A 27,499-nucleotide genomic window follows, 5' to 3' on the forward strand; every position below is an offset into this window, starting at 1 on the left:
TAATTTTTAAATGGCCTCAATAGGCCGTTGACAGGTCGGCGGGTGCACAGCTGATTCGGCTGCGTCCCCTCTGACCTGAAAATTGAAATGACGCGGGTTGACGTCGGGAGTTCCGCCCAATGTCATGCCGCATCACTTTACATGTCAGCGAGCGGGCCCCGCACCCCCCTGCTCGCCGAACTCAATATCCTGCCCCACATGATCTTACATTAAAGGTCTTAAAGGTATATTACACATCAGATTACTACTGGAGATAAATCGCAAGATCCATTTAATAACCAAGATGATTATGGAAAGTACAGGCAGGAATTGAAAAAGTTGATACCTGAGACAGAGAGGTTTCAAGAAAATAGTACTTAGCATCAAATTGATACTCAAACATTTTGTAAACATGTTGAGGGAGAAACGTTATGCAGCCTTATGTTGATTCTCCAGCAATAGATAACAGCAGGCATATCACCATGCAGGTCACGACCCAGGGTATTGTCTTCCTTCAGGGAATTGATGCCTAGTTGTGCAACTATTTTCTCCTCAAAAAGGTGCAAGCCGTTGGCTGTGAAAAAATCTGTGCCTATTACTGACTCTAAAGGGAAATCTTTGGAGGCAGAGGACAGGGCTGACCTATTAAATGAATATTTTTCATCATTCTTCACAAATGAAGTGAATAATGTGAAGGCTACACTAAGAGGAAAAGAAAGTTATGGAGAGGCCAGTAATAGATGGAGAAGATGTATTAAAAAGATTAGAATTACTGGAACTTAGTAAGGCACCTTGTCCTGTTGAAACACATCTTAGGTTGCTGAACAAAGCAAAGGGAAAAATATAAGAGGCAGTGGTCGCAATCTTTCAACCTTCATTGGAAACAGGAGTAATGTTGGAGGACTAGCGGAATGCTAATGTTATACTACCATTTAAGAAAGAGGAGAGAAAAAGAACCAGAAATCTACAGGCCAGTTGGCCTAATACTGGGTACTGGGCAAGTCATTGGAACCATTATCAGGGACAAAATAAACTTTCATTTGGAAAGTGATATGTCAATATGAAATGAAAAGAAATCCAAAACTGCATGAATCAAAAGTTTATCATTTTTGCTATCTTTAAAATGGACTTTCTGCTAAACCAAAAAAATGGCTGCTACAAGTCACATGACTACAAGATTGGCTTTGTCCTGGAAGCTACCAACAGGAGTTACTAGAACAAAAGATTCTTCCTCTCATCATCGTGGAATCTCATACCCAATTGTAAGGATATTGTAACACAAAACCAGGGGACTCACAGATAGAAACTCATAATGTCTGCAGAACTGTTAACACAATCTCACCCCTGGGACTGTCCAGGTCAATTTCAAAAGGGGACCATTGAGGGGAAAATGGGCATCGTTTGCACCTTGATAAGCTTACCACTCTCACGGAGTCAGAGGGTCTGCCTAGACAATGGCTTCCCAGCACAAGACTCTCAATATGGATGGTAACCTTTTCAAAAGCTAATGGCTGGGACATTATCAGCCCTGAAATCAAAGCCAGTTCCAGACACTGGATAAACATCCCTTTTGAAATCATTGTGGAGAAAGGTCACATGACTTGACCATTTTGAAATCTATATATTCCTTTGAGAACTGAGAAATCCTTAGTCTGCTGTTTAGTATCCAACTGGTAAACCACCAAGAAGCAGAACTCCAGATTAAACAACAGTCTGCTCCTCGAAGTCTGTCTTTGCTGTAAGATTTCCTACCATCAGCTGCAATCTCTATGAACCAACTATAAAGAGAACTCTACAACCCTGGTCTTCAGCCAGCTGAACTTGAGCTCCTTTGTGAAAAAACTTCTCATTGGACTCTGACTCTGACAATCACGTGAACTAATATGCATTCCTATGGTTCTTTTGCTGTTACTATTACTAAAGTTGTAAAACTTTATTTTTTCCTATTTCCCCCCTTATTACATATGTGTGTGTGTATATAGTGGGATGTTGTGAACACTCCTCCCCCAGGTTTTTGAATGTGAATAAACTAACATTCTGATTTATATAACATGAGTTTGCTGCGAGTTATTAGTATATTGGATCACACAAACTGAGGGATTGGGAAAATACGCCACCCCATACTTTAAAAATATTTTGAAACACCTTCTGCTTATGGATAGTTGGAGAGAGGAAAGAAGTACAGTTTGCCTGTCTCTCCTTTCCATAACAAAAGACATAGGTTAATCATCAAGAAGAACCAGTATTAATTTGTTAAAGGAAAATTGTGTCTGTCTAAGTTGATTGAATTCTTTGAAGAGGTAACAGAGAAGGTTGATCAAGGTGGTGCAGTAGATTTTGTATATATGGACTCTCAGAAAGCATTCAACAAAGTCATAGACTCATAATAGCACAGAAGGCGGCAATTTGACATGTCAAGGTCATACTAGCTCTCTGTAGAGAAATCCTGTCAGTCCCATTCTCCTGCTCTATTCCAACAGCCCTGCAAGTTTACTTCCTTCAAATGCCCATCCAGTTTACCTTTTGAAATTATTGATTGTGTCTGCTTCACCACGATTGTAAGCAGCGAGTTCCTGGTCATTAACACATACTGCATAAAAGGTTCTTCCTCACAGCCCTGTTGGTGACCATGGATTTACATTGGATTAGTCCAAGATTATGCTTGCCAAAGTACTGCAGTGGTTTGCCATTGCCTTCTGCAGTATGGCTGACCAGGAAACTACTGTTCTTGTGAGTTGGACTTGCAGAGAGCTGACATGGACACGACAGCCTGAATGTCTCCGGTGCTGTAACCATTGTATGCCGCTCTTATTGATATGTCAAACTGAAGATTCACTGTTGGAGTTTGATACTATCCTCTGAGAGTGGAAAATTTGTCTTCCTCGTGTCCAGTACAGCATGCCAACTGATTTTTGAAAATTTTTAAATGTTATTTCTGTCTCAGAAATTTCCTGGAGTAAAATGTCCTATTTTCAAATGAGTTGTTGCTGTACCAGATTTCTGAGATCTGATAATTGATTCTCACATATCGTTAGGTGGAGTACTACTAAGTAAATGAGACATAGTGTAAAACAAAAATAGCTGGAAAAACTCAGCAGGTCTGACAGCATCTGCGGAGAGGAATACAGTTGACGTTTCGAGTCCGTGTGACCCTTCATTAGAACTAAGGAAATAGAGAAATGGGGTGAAATATAAACTGGTAGAGGGGGGTGGGACAGGTAGAGCTCGATAAGGGGCCAGTGATAGGTGAAGGCAAAGAAGAGATTGCCAAAGATGTCATAGACAAAAGGACAAAGGGGAGTTGATGGTGGTGATATTATCTAAGGAATGTGCTAATGGGGACATTAAGGGTAGCAAGCAAGACAAGCTAGTGGCAGATGGCCCTAGTGGGGGTGGGGTAGGGGAAGGGGTCAAAATGGGCTAAAAGGCGGAGATAAAACAATAGATCGAAATAAATATAAAAATAGGTGGGAAAAGAAAAATATATTTGTAAAAAAATTATAAATTATTGGAAAAAGGGGGATTGGAAAGGGGGTGGGGATGGAGGAGAGAGTTCATGATCTGAAATTGTTGAACTCAATATTGTTGAATTGTTGAACTCCGGAAGATGAGGTGCTGTTCCTCCAATTTACGTTGAGCTTCATTGGAACATTGCAGCAGGCCAAGGATGGACATGTGGTTATGAGAGCAGGGTGATGTGTTGAAATGGTAAGCGACCGGGAGGTCTGGGTCATGCTTGCAGACAGACCAAAGGTGTTCCACAAAGCGGTCACCCAGTCTGTGTTTGGTCTCTCCAATGTAGAGACCACCGCATTGGGAGCAGACATAGTGTAACCCTGACAGTGACTACTATGGATGCAATGCCATTAGAATGTTGCAACGCACACCAATTCCAATATTTTAATAACTGTTTAAAAGATACATCAACACACAACAGGTAATGTTCAGTGGCCCTCTGAGCCCTTTGAAACTCAGCAATTTTTAAATAACTAAGACAAAATTACTTTAAATTTTGTAAATCACTAGAAAGACCTTAAAGTTAAAACCTTTACTTAATATTTACCTTATGGAAACTCAGCAAGAAAGGCAATAGATCAGCAAGAGAAAATTCATTGGCTTGCTCCACAGCACTACCTGGTGTCCAAAATTTGCAATTAGAGATTGCCAAGTTTATATAGGTAATTTATATTATAGATATGTTTCTAGAAATTTATCATGGAAAATTTGATACTTGTTAAAATAACGTGCCAAAAGGAAATAAAATTTAATTCCCACAGATGACTGAAAACCAGCTTCACCGAAGACTGCGAATCTGCCAGTTACTGCAGGATTTGGCGCCATGGGGACATGGAGGGCATCCACAGCCAGTGGCTGTGAAAGTTCAATTTCTATGCCAGTGGCTCCTTTCAGGGCTCCACAGGGGACCCCTCTGGAACATCACAAGCCTCCACCCACAAATGCATCCATGAGGTCACGGATGCCATCTTTGTGAGGGTACACAACTTTGTGCATTTTTTCCAGGACCAGGACAGCCAGGATGCAGGAGCAATTGAATTCGCCCAGATCTCGCGTTTCCCACAGGTGCAGGGTGTGATTCTCATTCTTGGGTTTCCCACAGGTGCACTCATGTGGCACTCAGATCTCTGTCGCAACACACGGTGAACTACATCAACCACAAGGGCTTCCATTCGCTGAACGTGCAGCTGGTGTGCGACCACCAGAAACGCATCCAGCAGGTGTGCGCATGGTTTCCAGGGAGTATGTACGACACCCACATCCTCTGTTGGTCACAGATCCCTGGAGTCTTCCGGGGTCCACAGAGGCTGCAGGGATGGCCCCTTGGGGACAAGGGCTACCTGCAGAGGCCGTGGCTGATGACACCCGTGTGGCGGCCTCAGGCTGCAGCAGAGCAACGGTATAATGAGGCTCATGCTGCAACTCACAACTTGGTGGAGCAGACCATCGGGACACTGAAGATGCGGTTCCGGTGCCTGGATCGGTCTGATGGAATTCTGCAATACAGTCAGCAGAGGGTGTCATGGATCGTTGTTGTCTACTGCACCCTTTACAACCAGATGCTCCAATGGGGAGATGAGTTGGCTGAGGAGGAGATGGAGGAGCTGGAGGTCTTCTCTGGTGAGGAGGACGTCAACGGGGATGAGAGTAAGGATGTCCTCGGAGGCGACAATGACGGGGATGAGGCCCTCGCACTGGCTAGACAAGGCAGGCGTGTTCAGGAGGTCCTCATAGCTGTTAGATTTGTGGAGAATGATGACAACATGCAGTGAGGTGACCCTATAGTTCCTCACATCGCATTTATGAACATTTGACTCCAGTCTGGCTTATGGCAGCGTGAATACCGCCTGTGAGAATGCTCCTGTCATGGAAATCTGGTGGAGGCCCTCATAGTTGCTTGATTGCAGGAGGACGATGACGATATGCAGTAAGGACACTCCATAGATTTTCACATTGCCTCTGTCTGACCCTGTCTGGCCGAGGGTAGCTTGCTTGCGCTCTGTGATCAAGGTCATATCATAGAGTTGCAGCCATGAAGCTTTAGAAGCATCACATCTGAGCACTTCAGGACCTGGAGCATAGCATCAGTGGTCACAGATGCTGAAGAGATGGGGCCAGCCTCTCTTTAAAAAGGTGCTGAGAGCACAGAGAGAATGAGAGAACTCAGCTGTACCTGCCCACGACATTCTGGCAACAATGACAAGCACCACCGAGGTGCAGGCATCAGTAAGGTGTCCAGTGAGTGAGAGGCCGGACCATAACTTTGGTCTGAAGGCTGCACAAAGCACAGGGAAGAGGCCCTGGACTGGGACACTTGACTTTACCTTGTGCAGAAAGGTTTCACATCTGAGTGACAAGAACACTGCTCATCAGAACAAGGAGCCAGAGGCAGGGAGATATTCTTGGGAGTTTATTGACAATGGTGAACAGTATATTCAAGTGATTAACACCCAGGCTGTGCAACTAATTCTCCTTAACTTTCCTAGCCCTGCCGCTATGTCTTGGTGCTCCCAAGATATCCACAGTGGAGGTGGCAGCAGCCTGCTGACTGCGATGCCCAGTCTGTGATGACTTTGGTGGGCATCCTCTGGCCGAGATTTGGAGGGCCCCAGCCTGCTTTCAGGGTCCTGCTGTGTGGCAGTGGCACCCTCCTCAGCTTGTGGAGCTTGAGCTGGTGAGGTCACAGGAAGAAGGGAGTAGGATGGACCGGATGCTCTCTGAGTCACCTGGATGGATGGGCCTGGAATGTGCATCTGCAGATCCTCTTCCCTATGGGTGCCCGGAGTGCCAGGCTGACTCCATGTGGCTGAAGTGAGATCGAGCTGCCTGGCACCCCTCTTGCGTACACACTGTTGCAGGCCAACTATGGCATCAGCGATGAAGTTGAGCCTGTGCAGCAATGCGGGAGTGAAGGCCTAGACCAAGGTCTCCATGACGGCTGCCATCCTACCAGCATTGACCTAGGTGCGTTGGCATGTCAGCGCTACCACCTCAGACTGAAGGCAGATGAACTCCTCCATCGTGCCTTGCAATCTGAGGTGTGCAGCGGACATCCCTTCTTGATGTTCCTGAGCTTGCCTTTGCAGATTCAGCAACTGTGACATGGCCAAGTCCAGAGGTTCGTCATCTGACTCGGATTCAACAAATTTCTGGCTTACTGCAGTCCTTCAAATGCTGGACGCCTGGGAAGTCCCTGCTGCAGCCTGCTGTGGATCAGGCAGTGCGATGTGCTCACCAGATTGTGATCCTAGGGCTAGTCTAAAGCTAGGTCCCACCGAGGTGTGTGTCTCTGCGTTGGTGGAGGGTGTGGGAGCGCTGTGACGGGACTTTAGGGAGGGTGCCTCCAGATTCCTCTCGAGAGGTTTCTTTGGGGCTTGATTGGAAATCCTGGGTCATGGACTCTGTTGGCTGTTTGGCAGATGTGCTTGCAAAAGCAAGGAGAGATAATTAGTGCATGGCAGTGGCCTATGAAAGAGGACACATCACTCATGGCATGGTTATCTGATGGATGTTGCACTGCTGGACCCACATTTTGTAGACCAGCGCTGACCTCATCATCAGCACAGGATCAGTCCCGATCATCACCAGCCAGCTGGATGGCTCTGTTTTAAAAGTCTATGAGGACCTTGACTTCAGACATTCCGCCACAGGTCTACAACCTCTCTCTCTTGTAGTGTGCCAGCTTGTCCTGCATTAATGGAGAAAGTGTAAGCAGGACGACTGCCAGGCCAGATGATAAATATGCCTGGCCTATGCAGGTGGTGAGTGGACCCATGGATGGGATGAAGACAATGATGGACAGTGTGAGAGTGTGAATGGTGATATCCCTTGAACTGGCAGTGAGGGAGGGCCCTGTAGATGTGTGCTGGGTTTGTGAATATGTGTTGAGTGAAGAAGAGTGGCAAAACGGAGATCATCATTCATCCTCTTGCAGCACTGGGTGGCTGCCCTCTTCTGTAAGGCTCCCAAGATGGATTGGTCACATTGTTGCCCATCCTGCTGCCAGAGCAGGGGTACAGGACATCCCGGCAGTCCTCCACGGCACCCAGCAGTCGCTTGAGGAACCCTTCATAAATGGTGTGGGGGCAGGGGGGGTGTTGGGGGTGGAGGCTGCAATCTGCCTTTGAGGGCCATGTCTCATAGGCAGCAGTGGTGAGCTGGAAGCAATAAGCGCTGTGCTTGTGCTGGCCTTTAAACATGGCACCCGGTGTAATGGCGGGTGGGCAAATCAGAGCCGGCTGTTGTGGAAACGACGAGTTTCCCAGGAGTGCATAAATAACGAGGCGCTTTCAAGATATGGCATGAAAACTCACTATCGCGGCCGGCAGGTAAAACATTGTTTCACTTGCCCTCTACTGCACTCAGTGCGTTTGTTTTTCTCAAAGATTACTGGTAAAACCTAGTATTATGAAAAATTTTTATTGTCAGAAAGGTAAAGTCTAATGACATAGTTAAACAATAGGAATTTACATTCAAAGGGGGAAAATATGTATAAAGGAGTGAAGGCAAGGGAAGGTATTTTAAGATCTAGCAAGTGTGAAAAGCCTTTAGCATCTATGCCTCAAGCTGCTGTCTTCAAAGAACTGAAGTTAAAAAAAAACTCACTTTGGATTCGACTGGTTCAGGGTATTGAATGTCAATTTGCCTGGGTCTTTTAAAATCTATGGGCAAAATCTTGCCCTCGTCGGGTGGGCAGGTCCAGGAGCGATCAGGCCCCAACATAGATTTCACACTGGCTGACCATTTAACGGCTAGCCAGCATGAAACGCACGCCGCAGTGCTCAATGCTGCCGGGAGGAGCGCAAGTGCGGAAGTGAGCGCATGCGCAGAGGATGAGCACAGTAAAAGCTCCTTGAGGCACAAAGCTGCCTTACGGAACTGAAGGTTTTTAAACAATAAAAATAATGAAAACATGTCCCCTGAGCAGGGACATGTTAAATATGAGTGTTAAAAGTTTTCAATTTTTAAAAAAATCACTGGTCAAAAGCTTATTCTGTCCATGGATGAGATTTCGCCAAAAATGCAAAGGCCGCTTGGTCTTTTTGCCTGCCTGCCAACCGAATGGTTGGACGGGCAATGAAAAATTCGAGACAATTAACTAATTAAGGGCCTTAATAGGCCACTTAATCATCAGCAGGCATACTGCCGACTCCCGCGTGCACGTGCCCGTTAACTGAAATAGCACACGAGTGCACAATAACGCTGGGACACTCGCCTGATGTCATTGTGTGTCATTTTACACTCATTTGGGTCCGGTGTATGCCCACCCAAGAGACTAATTCTGCCCTATGTGTCTTACTGTTGCCTTAACGAAGGTGTAACTGGGAGTTAGATTTATTAGGGGATTTAGAAGTCATCATAGTAGTAATTTGCTGACATATGTATGTGCTTAAAATCATTTTTCTTGTTAGTGAATGTTTAATCTAGTTTTGTAAAAACCTGTAAGACTTGGTGGTCTTATTACCACTGAATTCAAGGCACCCATTTTGAAATTCATACAAATTGCCAAGCAAGTTGTGGCAGTTGTTTCAAGTTTCCCTTTGGGATTTGAACTACTCTGTATTCACCATCAACTGTGCCATAACAATGTATAAAATTCTGCCTATGATTCTTGTGACTCATCTAGAACTGGTGACTTTGACCATAGGAACTGGAGTAGTTCATTCAATCCCTTGTGCCACTTCTGTCGTTCAGTTAGATTATGGCTGATCTGCAACTTAAATTCATCTACCCACCTTGGTTGGGTAACTTTTATTAACCTAACAAAAATCTCTCAATCTCAATTTTGAAATTGACCTAGCCTAAACAGCTGTGGGGGAGTGGGGGGTGAAGGAAAGAACTAAAAAGTTCCAGGTTTCCACCATACTGTGAAAGAAAAAGTGCTACCTGATATCACCTCTGACCAGGCTAACTCTAATCTTAAGGTGATGCCACCTTGTTCTGCACTCTCCCAGCAAAGCAAAGTTTCTATGTACTGTAGCAAATCCTTTAATTATCTTAAACATCTCAATTAGGTCACCCTTTAATTTTTCATATTCAAGGGAATACAAGCCTAGTCTCAGCAACCTGTCCTCATAATCTAACCCTTTTAGCCCCAGTATCATACTAGTGAAGCTGTGCTGCAGCTCCTCCAAGGCCAATAGATCCTTCCTGAGGTCTGATGCCCAGAATGGAATGCAGTACTTGATGGGTCTAATCAGAGCTCTGTACAGCTATAACTTCCACCCCAGTGTACTTCTGCCTTTTTGAGATAAAGCCCAGTATTTGATTAGCGTTTCTGATTATATTTTGTGCCAGCCAATAGCTTTTAGTGATTACTGTATTTGGACCCCTAAACCATGCAATTTCTAGCTTTGCAGCATATAGAAATTAACCTGATCTATCTTTCTTAGGTCCAAAGTCTATGATTTCACACTATCCCACACTGAATTCCATCTGCCAGCTTTGCCCACTTATTTAATCTATTAATGTCCCTTTGCAACTTGTTGCTCCCAGAACTCGACTCAAGTCCCCCAATACTGTGATTCCTCAGACACTGAAGCAGTCTATGTCCAAATGCAGCAAAACCTGGACAACAGTGGTTGCCTGTTATCCCTACTTTCTGCTTTTTACCTCCTATCAAATTCTCTACCCAAACCAATCTTTCTTTTAGGCAGACCCTCAGGATTAAGGATGACTTGCTTCTACTCCAGCTCAATGGGTTCCAAGATGGCTGCTAAGTTCAATGTGTGATCTGCAGACTTTGCCTCATGTGAGGCAGATGGTGCTTGAAGGGTTGGGCAGATTGTTTGTTTGGCAGCCTGTTTGCACCCTCCAACATCATCTCTGCATGTTCCTGATGAAGTCTCTTGATGTGTTTCGTACCTTCCCAAATGAACCTTCTCCATTTTGGTCGGTCACAAGCCAAGGATTCCCATGAGTCAGCAGGGATGTTTCATCTCTTCAGGGATGCTTTGAGGATATCCCTAAAGCATTTCTGTTGTCAACCCAAGCTAACGAGTTGCCTCCAATTCCAGAAGCTCTTAATTTTCTTAACCTTAAGTGGAACATTGACAAATTGCTTCTAGAAGTCCATATCAAATAATATCCATAGATACACCCTTGTCTACATTAATGATCATTTCAAAAAATTCAGCTAGGTTCTCAGACATGATTGACACTTTGCAAATCTATGGTGGCTCTCTCTGATTTCATATTTGTTTAAATGCTCAGCCACCCTGTTCCTAATAAGATTCTAGTAATTTTCCCAAAACTGATGTTAGACCAAAAGGCCTTTAGTTTCCTAAGTTATTCCTCTTACCCTTAAATAGTGCCGTGACACTGACAATTTTCCACTTCTAGGCCCAACCATCTTCAGCTGCTTCATTGATGATTTTCCTTCCATCATAAGTGGCGATGTATGCTGATGATTGCACAATGTTCAGCACCATTTGCAACTCAGATACTGAAGCAGTCCATGTCCAAATACCGCAACGCCTGGACAATGAACCCCCATCATCATCCTGGGGGTTTCCATTGACCAGAAACTGAATTGGACTAGCCATATAAACAATGTGGCTACAAGAGCAGGTCAGAGGCTTGGAATACTGTAGCAAGTAACTTACCTGTTGGCTCTCCAAAGCCTGTCAACCATCTACAAGGCACAAGTCAGGAATGTGATGGAATACACTCCACTTGCCTGGATAAGCACAGCTCCAACAACACTCAAGAAGCTTGACACCATTCAGGACAAAGCAGCCCACTTGATTGGCACTCACATCCACAAACATTCACCCCTTTCACCACCGATGCACAGTGGCAGCAGTGTGTACCATTTACAAGATGCACTGCAAGTACAAAGGCTCCTTGGACAGCATCTTCCAAATCCACAACTGCTACCATATAGAAGGACAATGACATTCACATGGGAACACCACCACCTGGAAGTTCCCCTCCAAGCCACTCATTATCCTGACTTGGAAATATATCACTGCTCCTTCACTGGGTCAAAATCCTGGAACTCCCTCCCTAACAGCTGTGTGTGTGTACTTACACCACTTGGACTGCAGTGGTTCAAGACTCACCACCACTTTCTCAAGGGTGATTAGGGGTGGGCAATAAATTGCACAATTCACAAGTGGTTCCGATTGCCAAAATTATATGAATGGTGATTATTTGTGCACGTGTGCAACTACTCTAGGATTTCCTTAGAAAATTCTCTTGCAATTTCACACACAACTCACTGACAGCCAAAGTTTAATTTTGCTTCAGTAGTTAAAATTTAAGGAAAAACTGGTCAACCCTAACAAAGCAATTCAGATATTTCCAAGAAATACCTTGAGATTTGGCTACTGTGACAAGATCAGATGTTCTGTAGGGAGCAACTGCAGCCAAGAATAACTGAAGCCAAGAATATATCTAATGTGCCTTAATTTTTTTGGAAATTGACTTGCACTGCTCCATATCTACTTGTATGACAGCATAACCCAGGGATGTAACAATTGTGATCTAGACTGGATGGTCACATTTTCACAGTGAGTCAACACGTGGTGAGATGAGGTTTGATACAAATCATTTCCCATTAAGCAGATATAAAGAACACCATTTATGGACCAGGGTATCAATACAACTTGACTTCGCATATTAAAATAATGAACATCTTTTGCCACCCTATATAAGTGGATCATATCGGTGACTTAAAGCTAACTTCCCAATTTCCCTTCTTCTGTATTTTATCCTTCTTGTAACCTTTTGCTGTCCTGCTGCCAAAAGCTTTCACAGTTGTGTCCATTTAAAATCCTGACTGCAGTTCCAGCTTTTAGTCAAACTGACTGCCTTCCTCAGAGCAGCATTCATGTCTAATTTAGTAATACGTTGTGCTGAGTTCAGATGAATAGACTTGTGGGGCAGCAATAAACATGAATAGTCTTTGGAGTGTCAAATTATGTTAGATTGTCTCAGCATGCTGATTTAGATGCCCCTCTGACATGTCCTCCTTCTTCCTTAACCGAGGTTTTCCACCCACGGTCGTTGACAGGGCCCTCAACCGTGTCCGGCCCATCTCCCGCACATCCGCCCTCATGCCTTCTCCTCCCTCCCAGAAACATGATAGGGTCCCCCTTGTCCTCACTTATCACCCCACCAGCCTCCGCATTCAAAGGATCATCCTCCACCATTTCCGCCAACTCCAGTATGATGCCACCACCAAACACATCTTCCCTTCACCCCCCCTATCGGCATTCCGTAGGGATCGCTCCCTCCGGGACACCCTGGTTCACTCCTCCATCACCCCCTACTCCTCAACCCCCTCCTATGGCACTACCCCATGCCCACGCAAAAGATGCAACACCTGCCCCTTCACTTCCTCTCTCCTCACCGTCCAAGGGCCCAAACACTCCTTTCAAGTGAAGCAGCATTTCACTTGCATTTCCCCCAACTTAGTCTACTGCATTCGTTGCTCCCAATGTGGTCTCCTCTACATTGGAGAGACCAAACGTAAACTGGGCGACCGCTTTGCAGAACACCTGCAGAGGGGCAAGAATGACCCAAACCTCCCTGTCGCTTGCCATTTTAACACTCCACCCTGCTCTCTTGCCCACATGTCTGTCCTTGGCTTGCTGCATGGTTCCAGTGAAGCCCAACGCAAACTGGAGGAACAACATCTCATCTTCCGACTAGGCACTTTACAGCCTTCCGGACTGAATATTGAATTCAACAACTTTAGGTCTTGAGCTCCCTCCCCCATCCCCACCGCCTTTCTGTTTCCCCCTTCCTTTTGTTTTTTTGCAATAAATTATAGATTTTTCTTTTCCCACCTATTTCCATTATTTTAAAATATATTTTAAAATCTTTTATGCGCTCCCCACCCCCACTAGAGCTATACCTTGAGTGCCCTACCATCCATTCTTAATTAGCACATTCGTTTAGATAATATCACCAACTTTAACACCTATGTGTTCTTTTGTTGTTGTTGGTGACATCTTTTGATGATCTGCTTCTATCACTGCTTGTTTGTCCCTACAACCACACCAACCCCCTCCACTTCTCTCTCTCTCTCCGCCCCCCCCACACACCTTAAACCAGCTTATATTTCAACTCTTTCTTGGACTCGAACTCAAGTTCTGTCGAAGGGTCATGAGGACTCGAAACGTCAACTCTTTTCTTCTCCACCGATGCTGCCAGACCTGCTGAGTTTTTCCAGGTAATTCTGTTTTTGTTTTGGATTTCCAGCATCCACAGTTTTTTTGTTTTTATCTCTGCTATGACAGTCCCCCACTCAAATAGCTCAACATGTGCAGATGGCCTAGTTTGGTAAAGCCAACAGATGCAAATTGCTTGAATAAGTGTGCTTTACCACCAGTGTGGTAATTTCAGTGTGATTTCTTCCCAGAGTCAGAAAGTGAAGTTGATAAAAAGGAAAACAGCTTCAATTAATGGAAATCCATTTGCATACATCATGGAACTTCCAATCTATTAAGCATAGCATAGTATTCATTATGACTTGTACTAGCTCCCCAAAGAACTCTCGGGATTCTTTCAGAGAAATATTGTCAACAGCATAGTTTGCTGAGCATAGAATATTTGAATGTTAGCACACCTTCTATGCTTGCAGTGCAAAGAATGCTATGATGATATACTAACACTTCAAATGCTTTTTAAAACCTGTTGCATTATTTTGAAACAAATACAAAGGGCAGCATTTCCTGCCTGTCGGGCAGACGGGCCCAACCCAATCTCCAGCGGGCGGGGGGCTGATCCCCGCCAGAGAAGCAGGCCGCACCGCCAATTAAGTTTATGTGCTTCCTGTGCGGGCAGGGGGGATTCCACAAAAGCAAGAGTGTGCTCTTTCATGCATGCGCATGAAAGAGTGCACATCTCCCTGAGGCTAAGTGCAGCCTCAGGGAGATCGCTTCCACTTGGAAAAAGATTAAAATTAGAAAAAAAAAATTCCCTAACATGTACCCGTTTTATGTGACAATGTCACATGAGATGGGACATGTTTATAATTTACACAATAACTTCATTAAACTTTTTAAAACCCTGCATGAAACCTCATGGATGAAGTTTCATGTTTTTTTCCTATTTGCTGCCGGGGCTCCTGGCCTGCCCACCAACCTTAAGGTTGGACGGGCAGGTCCTTCAATTGTTTTAATGATCCTGTCAATGGTCTCAATTGGCCATTCACAGGTCGGCGGGCTCACAGCTGATTTTGCTGTGCCCCCGCCTTACTGAAAATTTAAATGGGGCGGGATGATGTCAGGGGTTCCGCCTGACGTCATCCCACGTCAGCATGTGGGCGCCACCCCTTGCTCATCGATGGCAAAATTCTGCCCAAAGACAACAACCTGGTCATGTTGGAAACTACAAAGACAAAACAAAAATCACATGAACAGTGCTATGTTAAATGCCCATTACATATGGCGCAGGATAAGTCACATAAACCTCAATGTTAGAAACATCTTAAAGAACTTTTTAAACTCATGGAAAGCCTAATCTTAAAAACTAAGCCACACTGAACAATAACAGTAATCTGAGAAACAGCATAAACAAATTAATTCAATTTTCCATTGGAATGCAACAAATCTTGTTCAATATTAGATAGTTTGATAACATTCACTAAAATAATGCAGGTTTAAAAATAGATTACATAACAGCTGGGAATCAAAATAAGCTTTAATGTCAGTCCAAATTTTCATGTCACTTTGGATGTCTATTAGGCTGTACAGCAGTTGCATCTATAATCAGCCTTACAATGATGGTGTGATGTATCGCTATTTGGGTGAACGTCTCCCAAATAGTTCACTTTTAGAAATTACTAAACAAAATAATTGTTGTTGACTCAGTTGAGAGAACGGAGAAAACATACAGCTTAGCAAAACTGACATCTAAATGAGATATTGGACATAAGCAAACAAGGTAATTTTGGATGAGTATCAAGGCAAATATAGCTATTCAAACTGAACAGTTAAGTGGTCTAAAGCAATGAAAGGTTGTTGGTTTCTGACAGTTTAACTACGTTGATTCCCTGAAACATCATATTTCTGAAAACTCAGGTACGGTACTGCTTATTAGGCATTTAATTGAGGAAGTCGCTCTTCACTGTTAATCGTTTCGATAGTGTGAAAAGCAAATATGTACACTAAAGTTGAATGGAAGTTTCACATGTTGAGAGCACAATAAATGAGAGAGATCAACCCCTTTCTTTGGCAAGAGAGTAGACCATAGCTCAAAACCAGCTCTTAAATCTGTTCAATATACATCTCCATTATTCTCAGACCCCCCTCAGCCATCATCTCTCAATTTCATAATTACAGTAGTATAAATGAAGACAGTAAGTTTTCCTCAATGTATTTATTTTGCAAACTTCTGAAAAATGGGAATAAACAAAGAAAGTTTAGGATTTCTTTTCCTAAATAGCTAATCTACAAGGATCTTTTAAAAGGGATGTAATCCCTATTACATTGTATAAACTATTTCATTATTCTAATCATTGTAGAATGCTAGAAATGGCTTTTAAAATCCCCATAAACTTGCTTCAGAAATTACAGTACAAAATTTAATTCCAAAGAATTTTACAAGTACCAATATTTAGATTTCAGAAACTAAAATGGAAGGTAAAAACAAAATGTAGGATATGTAAACAATTTATCTATAAATAAGGGGTTGCACCACATTATTTCAAAGACCATCTGGAACAATACTACAAAGCAACAAGAACTTCAGGTAGCTATAAACATACAGAACACCCACTTCCCCAAATACAAGATGGCTGCCAACCAGTTTTTTTTTTAAAATAAAAGTTTTTCATTTCAGGATCAGTTGCCCAGCAACTTAAACTTCAAAATTTTGCAAGTTAAAGCTTTTTATATTGAATATTATTTGAAGAATTGCTTGCAGTTTAGAGTCTAATATTGAATCCACTGAAGTTTTGGAGAACCAGAAAAGACACACTGAAAAGTTAAGTGGGAAAGGGTTCAAATGCTTAGCATAAGTGCAGTTAACTAATTTGAATACCGACAGGTTAATACAGAACAGTTAACAGCTTAAATTGAATTTCATGGTGTCATCTTTTATCTGATATAGTTCAAGTATATACTACTGTAAAATCATGAAAACCATTAGCTAATTGTACGTGATTAGATATTTCGTGATGCAATTAAACATGCAGATTTAAGTTATGGTGCAGTTTGGTATTTATCACGCAATCATCCCAAAAAAGCAAAAGATCATCCTTCTTAGTCCTTGGAATCCATTATGTTGGGCGCATCTGTGAAAAGCGGGCCTTGGACCTAGGTTCAAGAGAGTAAAACAAATTCAGTCTGTTATATGGTTATGATTTTTCAAAGCACTCTACTGCACTTTTTAGATCTAATCAGGATTGTACTTCTTCTTTGTTATTTGTATGTGGTTTTACAAAGGAGAGACAGCACTGTAAAGCAGAAAGTATGCAGCCAACAAAGGGAAGATTTCCAAAGTAGTTTGAAAATGGGTGCATATAAAATGATAAGTTCTCCATTGGCAAAAACAGATTTCTCAATTTATGAGAAACACACAAAACAGAGCATCTGTTGATCACTTGTTCAGCCATCTCTAAATGGGCATTTTGATGAGCACAGCTGGCCTATAACCAATAAGTGTTTCATAAGTCCATTGGTAGGAAATCCAAGACTGAAAGGAGACAGCTGTAATGGTGAATATTTACTCAAGGATATGAAAACTTGAGAGTTTTGATTAGCAGGAATTTGCTGTGAAAATATGCATCCTTGAGAGAAATATTCACCAGCCAAGTCTGAATCTGTCAATCAGTAACCACCAGCAATAATATAATGCTAATTTGAAAATTCAGGCTCCAGGGCATACTGCTTGAATATGATGCAGTGACAACCTTGCACTTCCCTTTCTTTAAAAAAAATGTCAATCTGGATATCTAGCAGGACTTTTTCTATATTAAAAAAATCAGAACTAAAAGCTCTTGTTCTTCTGATCTTGAAGTACCTTCTCTGCTTCAAGGATAAAAAGGTTGCATATCTCCTTTCTTAAGATATCAATGAATTTAAGATTTCTAGCTATTCAAGACACATTAATCCAATAAAAGTCTAGAATTCTGACACAGAATGCAAGGGATAAAAGTTGCATTTATATATTGCTTTTAACATGTCATAAGGAGCTTCTAAATGTGTTATCAGACAAAAATTGACAATAAGCCAAAGGGAAGACACTAGAACAGGTGATCATAAGCTTGGTTAAAGAAGTAGGTTTTAAGGAGGATTCTAAAAGGAGGAGAGATTCAGAGAGGGCACTGCAGAGCTTAGGGCCTAGTCAGCTGAAGGCACTGCTGCCAATGAGGGGGTGAAGGAAATGGGGATGCATAAGAAGCCAGAGTGTGAGGACCCTTTTTCTTTTCTTTAATCCCTGCATCTGATATAATGCTTGCCTATTCTCCTGTCCTTGCAAGTGATCCTCTATTTGTAGCATTATGGGAAAGGAAAGAAACACTGTTGACTGGTCAGGAAGGAGTCAACAGCTTTTGAGGGTGTAGCCAAGTTATCTAAAACATTGGCACCAACAGTGATGAGGTCCAACTTAGTTCCACCTAACCAGCAAAAACAGTCTTCAGGGAAGATGTGTCGGCAATGTAACTGACATTAGCCTTACCAGGAGGGAGGCAAGGCAGAAAGAACACATTTATATTACAGTTTGAATACAGGCAGCAACTTCCCATTCACAATAATAAAAGAATCTTTGTAAGTTTGGTGCTAACGTAAAGCCTAACATTTTGCCTCCATCATGATTGCCTTTTCACATTATCTCTTTGGTAAAAAGAAAGTTTGCGCCTTAAAAGAAATACAACAGATTTACTAAAAAATATTAAATTCAAACCATTCAGGAAACATATGAACAATTCCATGGCAGGAACATAAAAAGTAGCATTGTTTTAAAGGCTTACAACCAGGTAATTTTCTTCCCCAACAATTTATTCTTGCAGTATATGGAACATGCTTAAAAGAAAAATAAAGACATATTCTAAGTGTACTGAAGATGTCATGTTATACAAAGAAAATAAAATTAAAATTTCAGGACAAGCAATTGTTAACAACAAAGGAAGATTGAAACTTCTTAAATTGGAATGCCATGCCTTCCTCTCCCACTACTGCTGCATCTCCTTTAGTTGGAAGGACAAGAATCCCGTCTATGTACTACTTCAATGCTCCTCTATGCATGGTTGGCATGCAAATTTCTGTGAGGCAAGACTGGGCTAGACAGTATTTCTTACTTATCATACAATTTGATTCTAATGGCTGGCTTTTTAAGCATCAAATGTATTTTCAATGGCTTCCAATGAAACATGGAGAATCGCATCAGTGGCTGCATGCTTCTACTATTGACTCCAATCAAAGAATGTTCTACAGAACTAGTACACCGATTTGGACACACACTATGCCGTTATTCTGTTCACTGTATTGGGCTTCATCAAATTGCAGAATGATTCGAGGTGCACTTTGTACATCAAGCTACTGAATTCTCTTACATTGTTGAAACTTTCCTCAAGAATACCAATGGACAGATTTGACCATTAAGTTAGGCTCTAAAGTAATCTGTGACCAAGGATTGGTGAAGAGAGACTCATTTAAGCCACTTCATACAGACAATGATGTGTGTTTTTTTTCATTGATCGCTTACTCTTATATTCAGGTATAGTGCCCTTGCACAACAATAAAGCCTCCTGCTTCTCTTTGTTTCCTCCCTACTAGTGACTCAATTGGTCTCTGCTCAATACTGACAGATGGTTCAATGGGGAGACTTCTGTTGCAAGTGTTAAGAGAATTCATGTAGGCTTTTCACTTCACTGTCTCGAACAGAATTTAACAAGAGTTAGGTTCTTGAGAAATAATAACTTCAGCGAAATGCAGAAATTAATGTCTATAGAAGTTACAGAAAGTGGGGGGTCAGGAAAGCTTGGTTTTAATCCTAATTGTCCCAAAGTCCAGAGGGGTGGAGGCTGGTCCATCACCACTTCTACCATAAAAGGTCAACTCAAGATTGCAAAACTTCCACAGATAATGTACATGGAATCTTTCAGCACAGCTGTCAATGTCAAGGATGAGAATGAACTGAAGTTCAGTTCACAGCAGGTGCAGGATCTGTGCTCTGCAGGATCTGTGCTCTGCAGGATCCTATTTTCATGGATTTGAGGTCCATTTCAAACCTACCATTAATCAAGACAACTAAATAAGTAATGTGTATCATTTCCTATTTTTAAAATATTACAAACCACAAAAGATTCAAACAAGCAAGTAGTAAAATACAAGTAGAAAACACCGAATATAATCTGAATGATAACTTCTTTCAAGTATTCACCAGGGAAGACCTGAGCAACATGCCTGCCCTAAACAGAGTTAACCAAGATAGAATTATTGACTTCGATATAAATAAGATGAAAGTCCAAGGCAGGCTTAAAGGAATTAGAGCAAAGAAAATTCCCCACAGATGATTCCTAGAATGCTGGAGGAGTTTTAGACACTGGAGCTAAATCAGTAGATTGGAAATGAGGGAAATGCACTCTTATTCAAAAGACAACACAGACATGAGCAACCACAAAAAAGTCTTCCTTCAGTTTCATGTAAAATAATGGAATTTGTTATCAAAAGTAAACTTGAAGATCATCTATATAAAATCTTAAGATACAAATGACAGGAAAGACTGACCAGGTGAATGAAAACAGGAAATGCCTTGATGGAGGTCTAAAAAAATTATGAAGGAGTTCGATAGGGTTGTTGGGTCAAATAGCCCACTTCTGTGTTTTAAAATCTGGGCAAATGATCTTGCTGTTTATTACTGAGACAATGATAGAAAGGTAAATGTATACACACACACACAAGATCTAAAATAGCCACTGACAAAGGCCCCTTTCCCAAGTTAGATAGCATGGGAGATGGAGCCTTATAGTCAGCAGAAAAATAAGCTATGCTGCAGTTAAGACTGTATTTAAACCTATATTTTAGGTAGGAAGGACACTGCTAATCCACCCATTTCCTATATATATGAAAGACAGAGTGTAGATAATATAAAATAGAATTAATGTATGTCATGATATCACCTGAAACTGAATGTAGAAATTTAACATGCAAAACATTTACTTTTAAACGTGAACAGTATTCAAACCATCGAACAGCGTTCCTCAAATTTCAAAAATTGGGTCATTAGAAGGCTACATCAAAAGTGTTTTTTTGACAATAACTGCAGTATGCACATTCTTTATTTAAACCACATAACTAGAAATCAGTTTTACCTTGTGTTTTGTGATGAATTATTCTGACGAGAAGTTGGTGGTGGACAACCTTTAAGCTGGGATTCCAATCTGCAATAAATGCCACCAGCAAACTGTGAAAATGAAGTATATTTTAAATTAGTGAATCTTGTGGGCTTATCTAGATGTAACATTTTCATTACATAATATTTACAAACCAGGAACAGGCCAATTGGTCCAAAGATCCATATATGTGTTTATACGCCATATGAGGCACCTCTCACTCTTGTTCATCCGGCACCATCAACATATCCTTCTGTTCCTTTTTTCTTCGTGTGTTTATGTAGCTTCCCCTTAAATGCTATTGGCCTCTGCTAATCCTCGAAGTAGCAGGTTTCACATTCTAACCACTCTCTAGGCAAAGAAGTTTTTCCTAAATTTCCTATTCGCTTTATTGGTGACTGTTATATTATGGCCCCCAGTTCTGGTCTCCCTTGCAAGTGAAAACATTATCTTTACATATAACTATTAAACCCTTTCATAATCTTAAATACCTTGATCAGGACACCCCCTCAGTCTTCCCTTTTCTAAAGTAAGTAGTACCAGACTGTTCAATCCTTCCTGACAGAAATAGCTTCTAAGTTTTGGTGGCATCCAAGTTAATCCTTTTTGCATCTTCTGCAGTCTCTCTATATCCTTTCCATAATATGGAGACCAGGACTCCAGGTCTGGCCTATCCAGGGTTCTATACAAGTTTAACACTTCTGCATTTCAACTCTGTTTGCTTCTGTCAGCTCCCTGTCTCAATAGATGATGAACGAGAAGCCAAAGTATTTTGTTACTTTGTCATTCTACAATATACAATTCTTGAACAACAGTTTGTGCCATAAGTGGTGCCATCAAGGTGTCAGGCAACAAAGCCCATGTAAGTATTGATCCTTGAAACTCTTTTGTTTCTCTCTCTCTTCAAATTCTTTAGCTCCCTGTTGCAATGTAGTCCTTCAACATGGCACACTTTCCCAGCTTGCGGTATAAAATTAAAGATTTATAAGTCCTCTTGCAAACATTTTTTTTTAAACTTGAGCAGAGATGGTCTCAGTGGCCTTGAAGCATCTGCAAGCCATTCACACAAGAGATTTATTGGAATATGTCACCCTACACCAGAAATAGATGACCAAGCCACTGGAGATATCCTTGTGAGAAACATTAGTTGACTTTGAAATATTTGATGCTAATTGCCATGTCAGGAATTTTACCTTCCCATTTGGCATTCAAACTGCAGTGAAGACAATGGGAATTAAAAGCATTTAACCTTCCGTCATGTCTGCTTTAGGCATACATAGGATATATGTATCCTAATAATTGCAACCAGGCCTATGCAATTTAAGCTTAGCTTATGTCCATTTACAAGTGGAATTTGGTTACTACTCCTGACCCAAGCCTATTAATTTCCAACCTGTTCCACTTTTCTCTTTACCATGCAACCCCCGCCCCTCAAGACCCATTTCTCCTCTTGTCATGCCATCATCCTCTCTTTGGTACACTGTTCTTTAAAATCCCTACCCCAAACCTTCAGTACTCCTTGACCTTCCTACTCCAGCTGCCTGCCCAAGGCTTGACTGCCTCTTAAACAAGTCCACGGTTTGTTTCTTGGCATCCTCTGAAGGGTGCATTACGGCACTCATCATTGCTTCCTTACAAATGGCAACCTCAATTGTTCCATTCTAGTCTCTTGCTAAACTTTCTGCCGAGTGCACCTCCTGGGAATTAATCTCGCTAATCTGTTCTATGTCCAACTCACCCAGCCCAATGTTCATCCTGTGCCATTGATCAGCTATGACCACCCCTCTCAGCATCTCTCCAGAATATCTGTTCCCTTGTGAACAAGACCATTACCATCCAGTGGATAGTTGCATTAATATCATGGCTTTGACAGAAACCTGGCTTAGAGATGATGACACCTTCCCACCTGGGTATAACTACCAACAGTTACCCTTCCCAGACTGTCACATTGGTATGTGGCTGTTATTACCAAATCACACCTTGGTCTGCCTCCTTGCTTCTTTAGCTTCTTTAGCACTTTCTTCTCCTTTGAGCATCTTGTTCCATTACTCTTCCCTGTTTAAAATCCTTGTTCTCCACACAAGTATCAAGTCAATTGTTTCACCGAGATATCTTCACTGCTTTCCTCCCACAGCCTCTGCACCGAACGACTTCTCATCCTCAGGGATTTCAAGCACCATCTCAATTAATCAGATTTTCTCTCCCCTATGTTCATTACTCTCCTGCCTGCCTTTAATCCTCTTTCCATGTAAACTCCCCGCCTCAGTGATCCTGCCATTCTACCTGGCTTCACTGCTCCCATTGTATCAATCACAGACAAAGCCATCTCTGGTCACTTCATTGCATGTTCACCCACATCCACCTATGTCCAAACCCTACTCACTTCTGTGTCTGCCCCAGCAAACAAACCTTCAAAACTCTCAACCTCACTCAACTGTCTAGCCTTTAGCCGTTCATTCACCATGACATTTCTGCAGCTACTGATCTGTTCAACTGCACACTCCCTTCCACCTTCAGTGCTCTAGTTCCCACTAAAATCATTACACACACAGCCTAGCCATTTCCTCAATATAGCTCTCATCCCCACTCCCTTAAGTCTAAGGAATGCAGAATTGAATGGAAATGGTGGTCAACTGGTTTAGCCAACCAACACCAGGTCAAGTTGGATCACAAAGCACCATCAAGTCCCATTCATGTCTACCAAAACTGCTCACGAGTTCCAGGATAATCCTGGGATAAGATAGCCACTGGTTTCTCCTTGACTGCAAACTATCTTCTTAAATCTTATTCCCTGTCTCCTCCATCCTCACCTCCAACATATGTAGGAAGTCCATGAATTTCTTTATCACCCAGATTGAGATCATCCATCCATCTGCCTTTACTGCTTTTTTCCTCTTTCTCTTGGACTTCAAGCCAAACTTCTTTCAAAGGTTCCCTTCTGCTCTAACCTGAACTTGTATCTTTTTCTAGTTTCTTTCCCATCTCCCATCATGCCCTCTCCGAATTCACCTTGCCTACAAGATTCACCTCCTGCTCTTTTGATCTTATTCCCACTAAACTGCTAGCTGCCCAGTTTCCCTTCCTGGCTCTCATGTTAGCTGATATTGTTAACAGTTCTTTCTTCTCAGGTACTGCCCACTCTCATTCAAGTCTGCTGTCATCATCAAAAAAGCAAACTTTGTTCCCCCTCTTCTTGCAAACTACTGCCCCATTTCTAACTTCCCTTTCTTCTCCAAAGTCCTTGTGGGTGTATTATTGCCTCCCAAGTCCACGCCAATCTTTCCTGGAACTCCATGTTTGAATCTCTCTGTCATAGTATTGAGACAGCCATATCAAAGTCACAAATTATATCCTACATGACTGTGACAAAGATAACTTACCTTTTTTTGTCCTTCTTCACCTTTCTGTGGCCTTTGGCCCTCATGACCATACCATCCTCCTCCAAGACCTCTCCCCACCTCCCCCTTGTCTAGCTGGGTGGGACTTTACTCACTTGATTCTATTCTTATCTATCTACTCGTAGTCTGAGAGTCACCCTGCAATGGCTTCTCTTCCCACACCTTGGTGTCATATTTGACTTCAAATTGACCTTACAACCTCATATCTGCACCATCACTAAGACTGCCATAACATTGCCTAACTCTGCCCTGCCTCAGCTCATCTGCTGCTGAAACCCTCATCCATACCTTTGTTACTGCTAGACTTGACTATTTCTAGCCAGCTTCCCATGTGCCACCTTCCATAAACTTGAGATCATCTAAAACTCTGCTACCCATGTCCTGACTTGCACCAAGTGCCACTCACACATCACACTTGTGCTCCCGGTTAAGCAACAACTCTATTTCAAAATTTCACGTTTTCAAGTCCTTCTAATCCTTACCTTCTAATTGAAACATAAGATTCTGAGGGGGCTTGACAGGGCCGATGCTGAGAGAATATTTCCCCTCGTGAGGCAATCCAGAACCAAGGGCGCAGTTTAAAAATAAAGGGTCTCAAACCATTTAAGACTGAGATGAGGAGCAATTTCTTCTCTCGGAAGGTCATTAGACGTTGGAATTCTCTTCCCCAGAAAGTAGTGGAGGCTAGGTCATTGATTATACTGAAGTCGGAGTTAGAAAAATTTTTGATCTACAAGGGAGTCAAGGGTTATGGGGACAGGCAAGAAAGTGGAGTTAAGGCCACAATCAGGTCAACCATGATCTTACTGAATGGTGGAACAGACTTGATGGGCCAGATGGCCTACTCCTGCACCTATTTCTTCTGATCTCCCTATCTGTGTAACCTCCTCCTGGCCCACAACCCTCAGATATCTGCATTCAATCATTCAAAAACAGTGCCAGTTTTCTTGAAAAAAAAAGGTAGAGGGATGACCTAATAGAATAAATAGATAAATAAAATTATGAAATGTTTTGATAAAGTAGATAGAGGCAGAATGTTTCCACTTGTGGGAAGAGCATAACTAGAGGCCATCAATATAAGATAGTCACTAAGAAATACAATAGGGAACTCAGAAGAAACTTCTTTACCCAAAAAGTGGTGAGAACATGGAACTTGCTACTACAGGCAGTTTCTGAAGCAAATAGTCTAGATGCATTTAAGGGCAAGCTAGATAAGCATATGAGGGAGAAGGGAATAGAGTGTTATGAAGATAGATTTAGTTTAGGAAAGATGGGAGAAGGTCTAGTGAAGCATAAATGCCAGCATGGACTAGTTGGGTCAAATAGACTGCTTAGGTGTCTTAGATCCTATGCAATTCTCTAATTCTGGCCTCCTGAGCATTTTAAATTGCACTATTGGTGGCTGTGCCTTTAGGTGTCTGGGGCCAATATTCAAGAATTCCCTCCCTAAACCTCATCACCTCTCTCCCTTGCTTCTTTCCTTTAAGACACCCTTCAAAACCTTTTGGTTTTGAAACTTGCCATCTTCCTGTGGCTTGGTGTCATATTTTGTTTTATATTTCCCCTGTGAAAGGCCTTAGGGTGTTTAATTCCATTAAAGCTGCTACATAAATACAAGTTGTTGCTGCTCCAGGTTTCAATGCCATTTGGCAGCATAGCCAGGACACATGTTTGGTAGACCCTTTATTCATTTCCTATTATTATACACATGCTCAGTTAATTGACTGAAGGTGGCTTCTTGTTTCTGAAATGAGAATTTAGTTTATCATTTATAGATGTGTTAACAGATAAGTGTTGATCGTAGGTAGCAGAACTTTTAGGTGGTGTTAGCTATTGAAAAGATTAGTGCCATTATCACTGTCCTCTTATACTGACTGTTAGTCCAAATTCATTTGTAAGCTAGTGAAATGCTATTGCAAAGCTGTTTAAACTCCATTTCACATTGCTGATGATGCACTGCTTGTGGCACAAAGAGGCTCTATATTAATCAGCATTTGTACAGTTTTATTCCTAAGATAACTTTACCTGCATGCATTCTAATATGGTGTGATTCTTCTGATTACCAGTTACTCATTTCTTACACCGGGTAACCATAACTTTGAATTATATTCCAAAGCAAAAGTTATCAAGGATATAAAGGAACTAGCTGAAAGATTTGTGGTAGAACATAAAGATATGATTTTTTAATGTAAGAAATATTGGGCCAAATCTTTTGTGGAGTGGCAATCACAGTCAGATTTTTACTTATCTTAGACTGGTTAGTTTTTAATCCAATGAATAGTTAAGCTAGACAGAACTAGCAATTCCCATGTTCGGGGGCAGCGATTAGGGCAATACAGTTGGCCTTAGCAGACCTGGATTAGAAGGGGGAAAATCAACCAGGTTTGCTGTTCTCAATTACTATCCTCTCCTGTAAACTGCATGGATGACTGTCAGTTGATGACAGGATTGATATCGGCTCAGATGTCTCCTGTAGTCCTTCCAGGACAACTGAATAATGTAGACAATTAGCAGAGGTAATAAAGGACAATTGATAAACAGTCGATGCTTTCATGAGAAGGGATAAAAACTGGCAAGAGAAAAATTGATCACCCGCACTGCAGATTCATTGCAATTCTGCTTCTGCTCTCTGGGAAATACAAATGTGGACAGTGGATTAATTTGACATTGAGAAAACGTTTACACACTTAGAAATTGCGGAAACAAGTTGTTACATGGGACCTGACAGCAGTGGCCTTCTCACTTACAAAAGCAGTGCAGAATGATTTAAATGTAAATTTATGGCATTTAATGCAATGTAATTTAACAAGATGAGGTAATAATAAGAGGATTAGATTTGATAATCAGCATCATATGGGTGGTTAAACCTATTAATATGCTTAAGTTATTATAGTTACTGATAAAAAGTGAAAGTTCAGTTAATCTTCAAAAGCTCTTTTTTATAGTTACTGATAAAAAGTGAAAGTTCAGTTAATCTTCAAAAGCTCTTTTTTTTGTTGCTAATCTTAAAGGTATGCTTAACCTATCTTAATCCAACTCAGGTTGTCATTCCATAAATGGAAAACAAATGTTGAAGCTTATCTCAGTGACTTAAACTTCATAGATGATTTTCTTGGATAACACGAGAAGCTGAGTACACCATGAAAGTGTTTTCTTGCTTCAGAATTTACTTGTTAGTCAGGAAGACGGTCTAGGTGAAAACCCCTTTGAACTTATCTAATCATTAATCTCCATCAGTCACTTGAAAACATTTCTTATCAAGTATCTAAACAATAGGTTGCAACAGTGTGGTCCTTTACTCCCACTCCTCCAACCC

At 41.8% G+C, this 27,499-nt stretch overlaps 1 protein-coding gene across 8 annotated transcripts in view; it reads right to left on the reverse strand.

Moving 5' to 3' along the window:
• Positions 1-15,129: 15,129 nt before the first annotated feature.
• The window catches only part of sanbr (SANT and BTB domain regulator of CSR), a 139,113-nt gene continuing 126,743 nt past the window's right edge, over positions 15,130-27,499 (reverse strand). For all 8 annotated transcript variants that reach the window (XR_005942414.1, XR_005942409.1, XR_005942410.1 and 5 more), the window contains 2 exons: positions 20,765-20,856; positions 15,130-16,763 (listed from right to left, as the gene is read on the reverse strand). Coding sequence is in view for 5 of the 8 variants with exons in the window: in XM_041182960.1 (XP_041038894.1) it covers positions 16,727-16,763; positions 20,765-20,856 (129 nt within the window). In the remaining 3 variants the exon portion in view is untranslated. The remainder of the gene's footprint in view (positions 16,764-20,764; positions 20,857-27,499) is intronic.

This window comes from Carcharodon carcharias, chromosome 2 (genome assembly GCF_017639515.1).
Source record: "Carcharodon carcharias isolate sCarCar2 chromosome 2, sCarCar2.pri, whole genome shotgun sequence".
Classification (NCBI taxonomy): Eukaryota; Metazoa; Chordata; class Chondrichthyes; order Lamniformes; family Lamnidae; genus Carcharodon; species Carcharodon carcharias.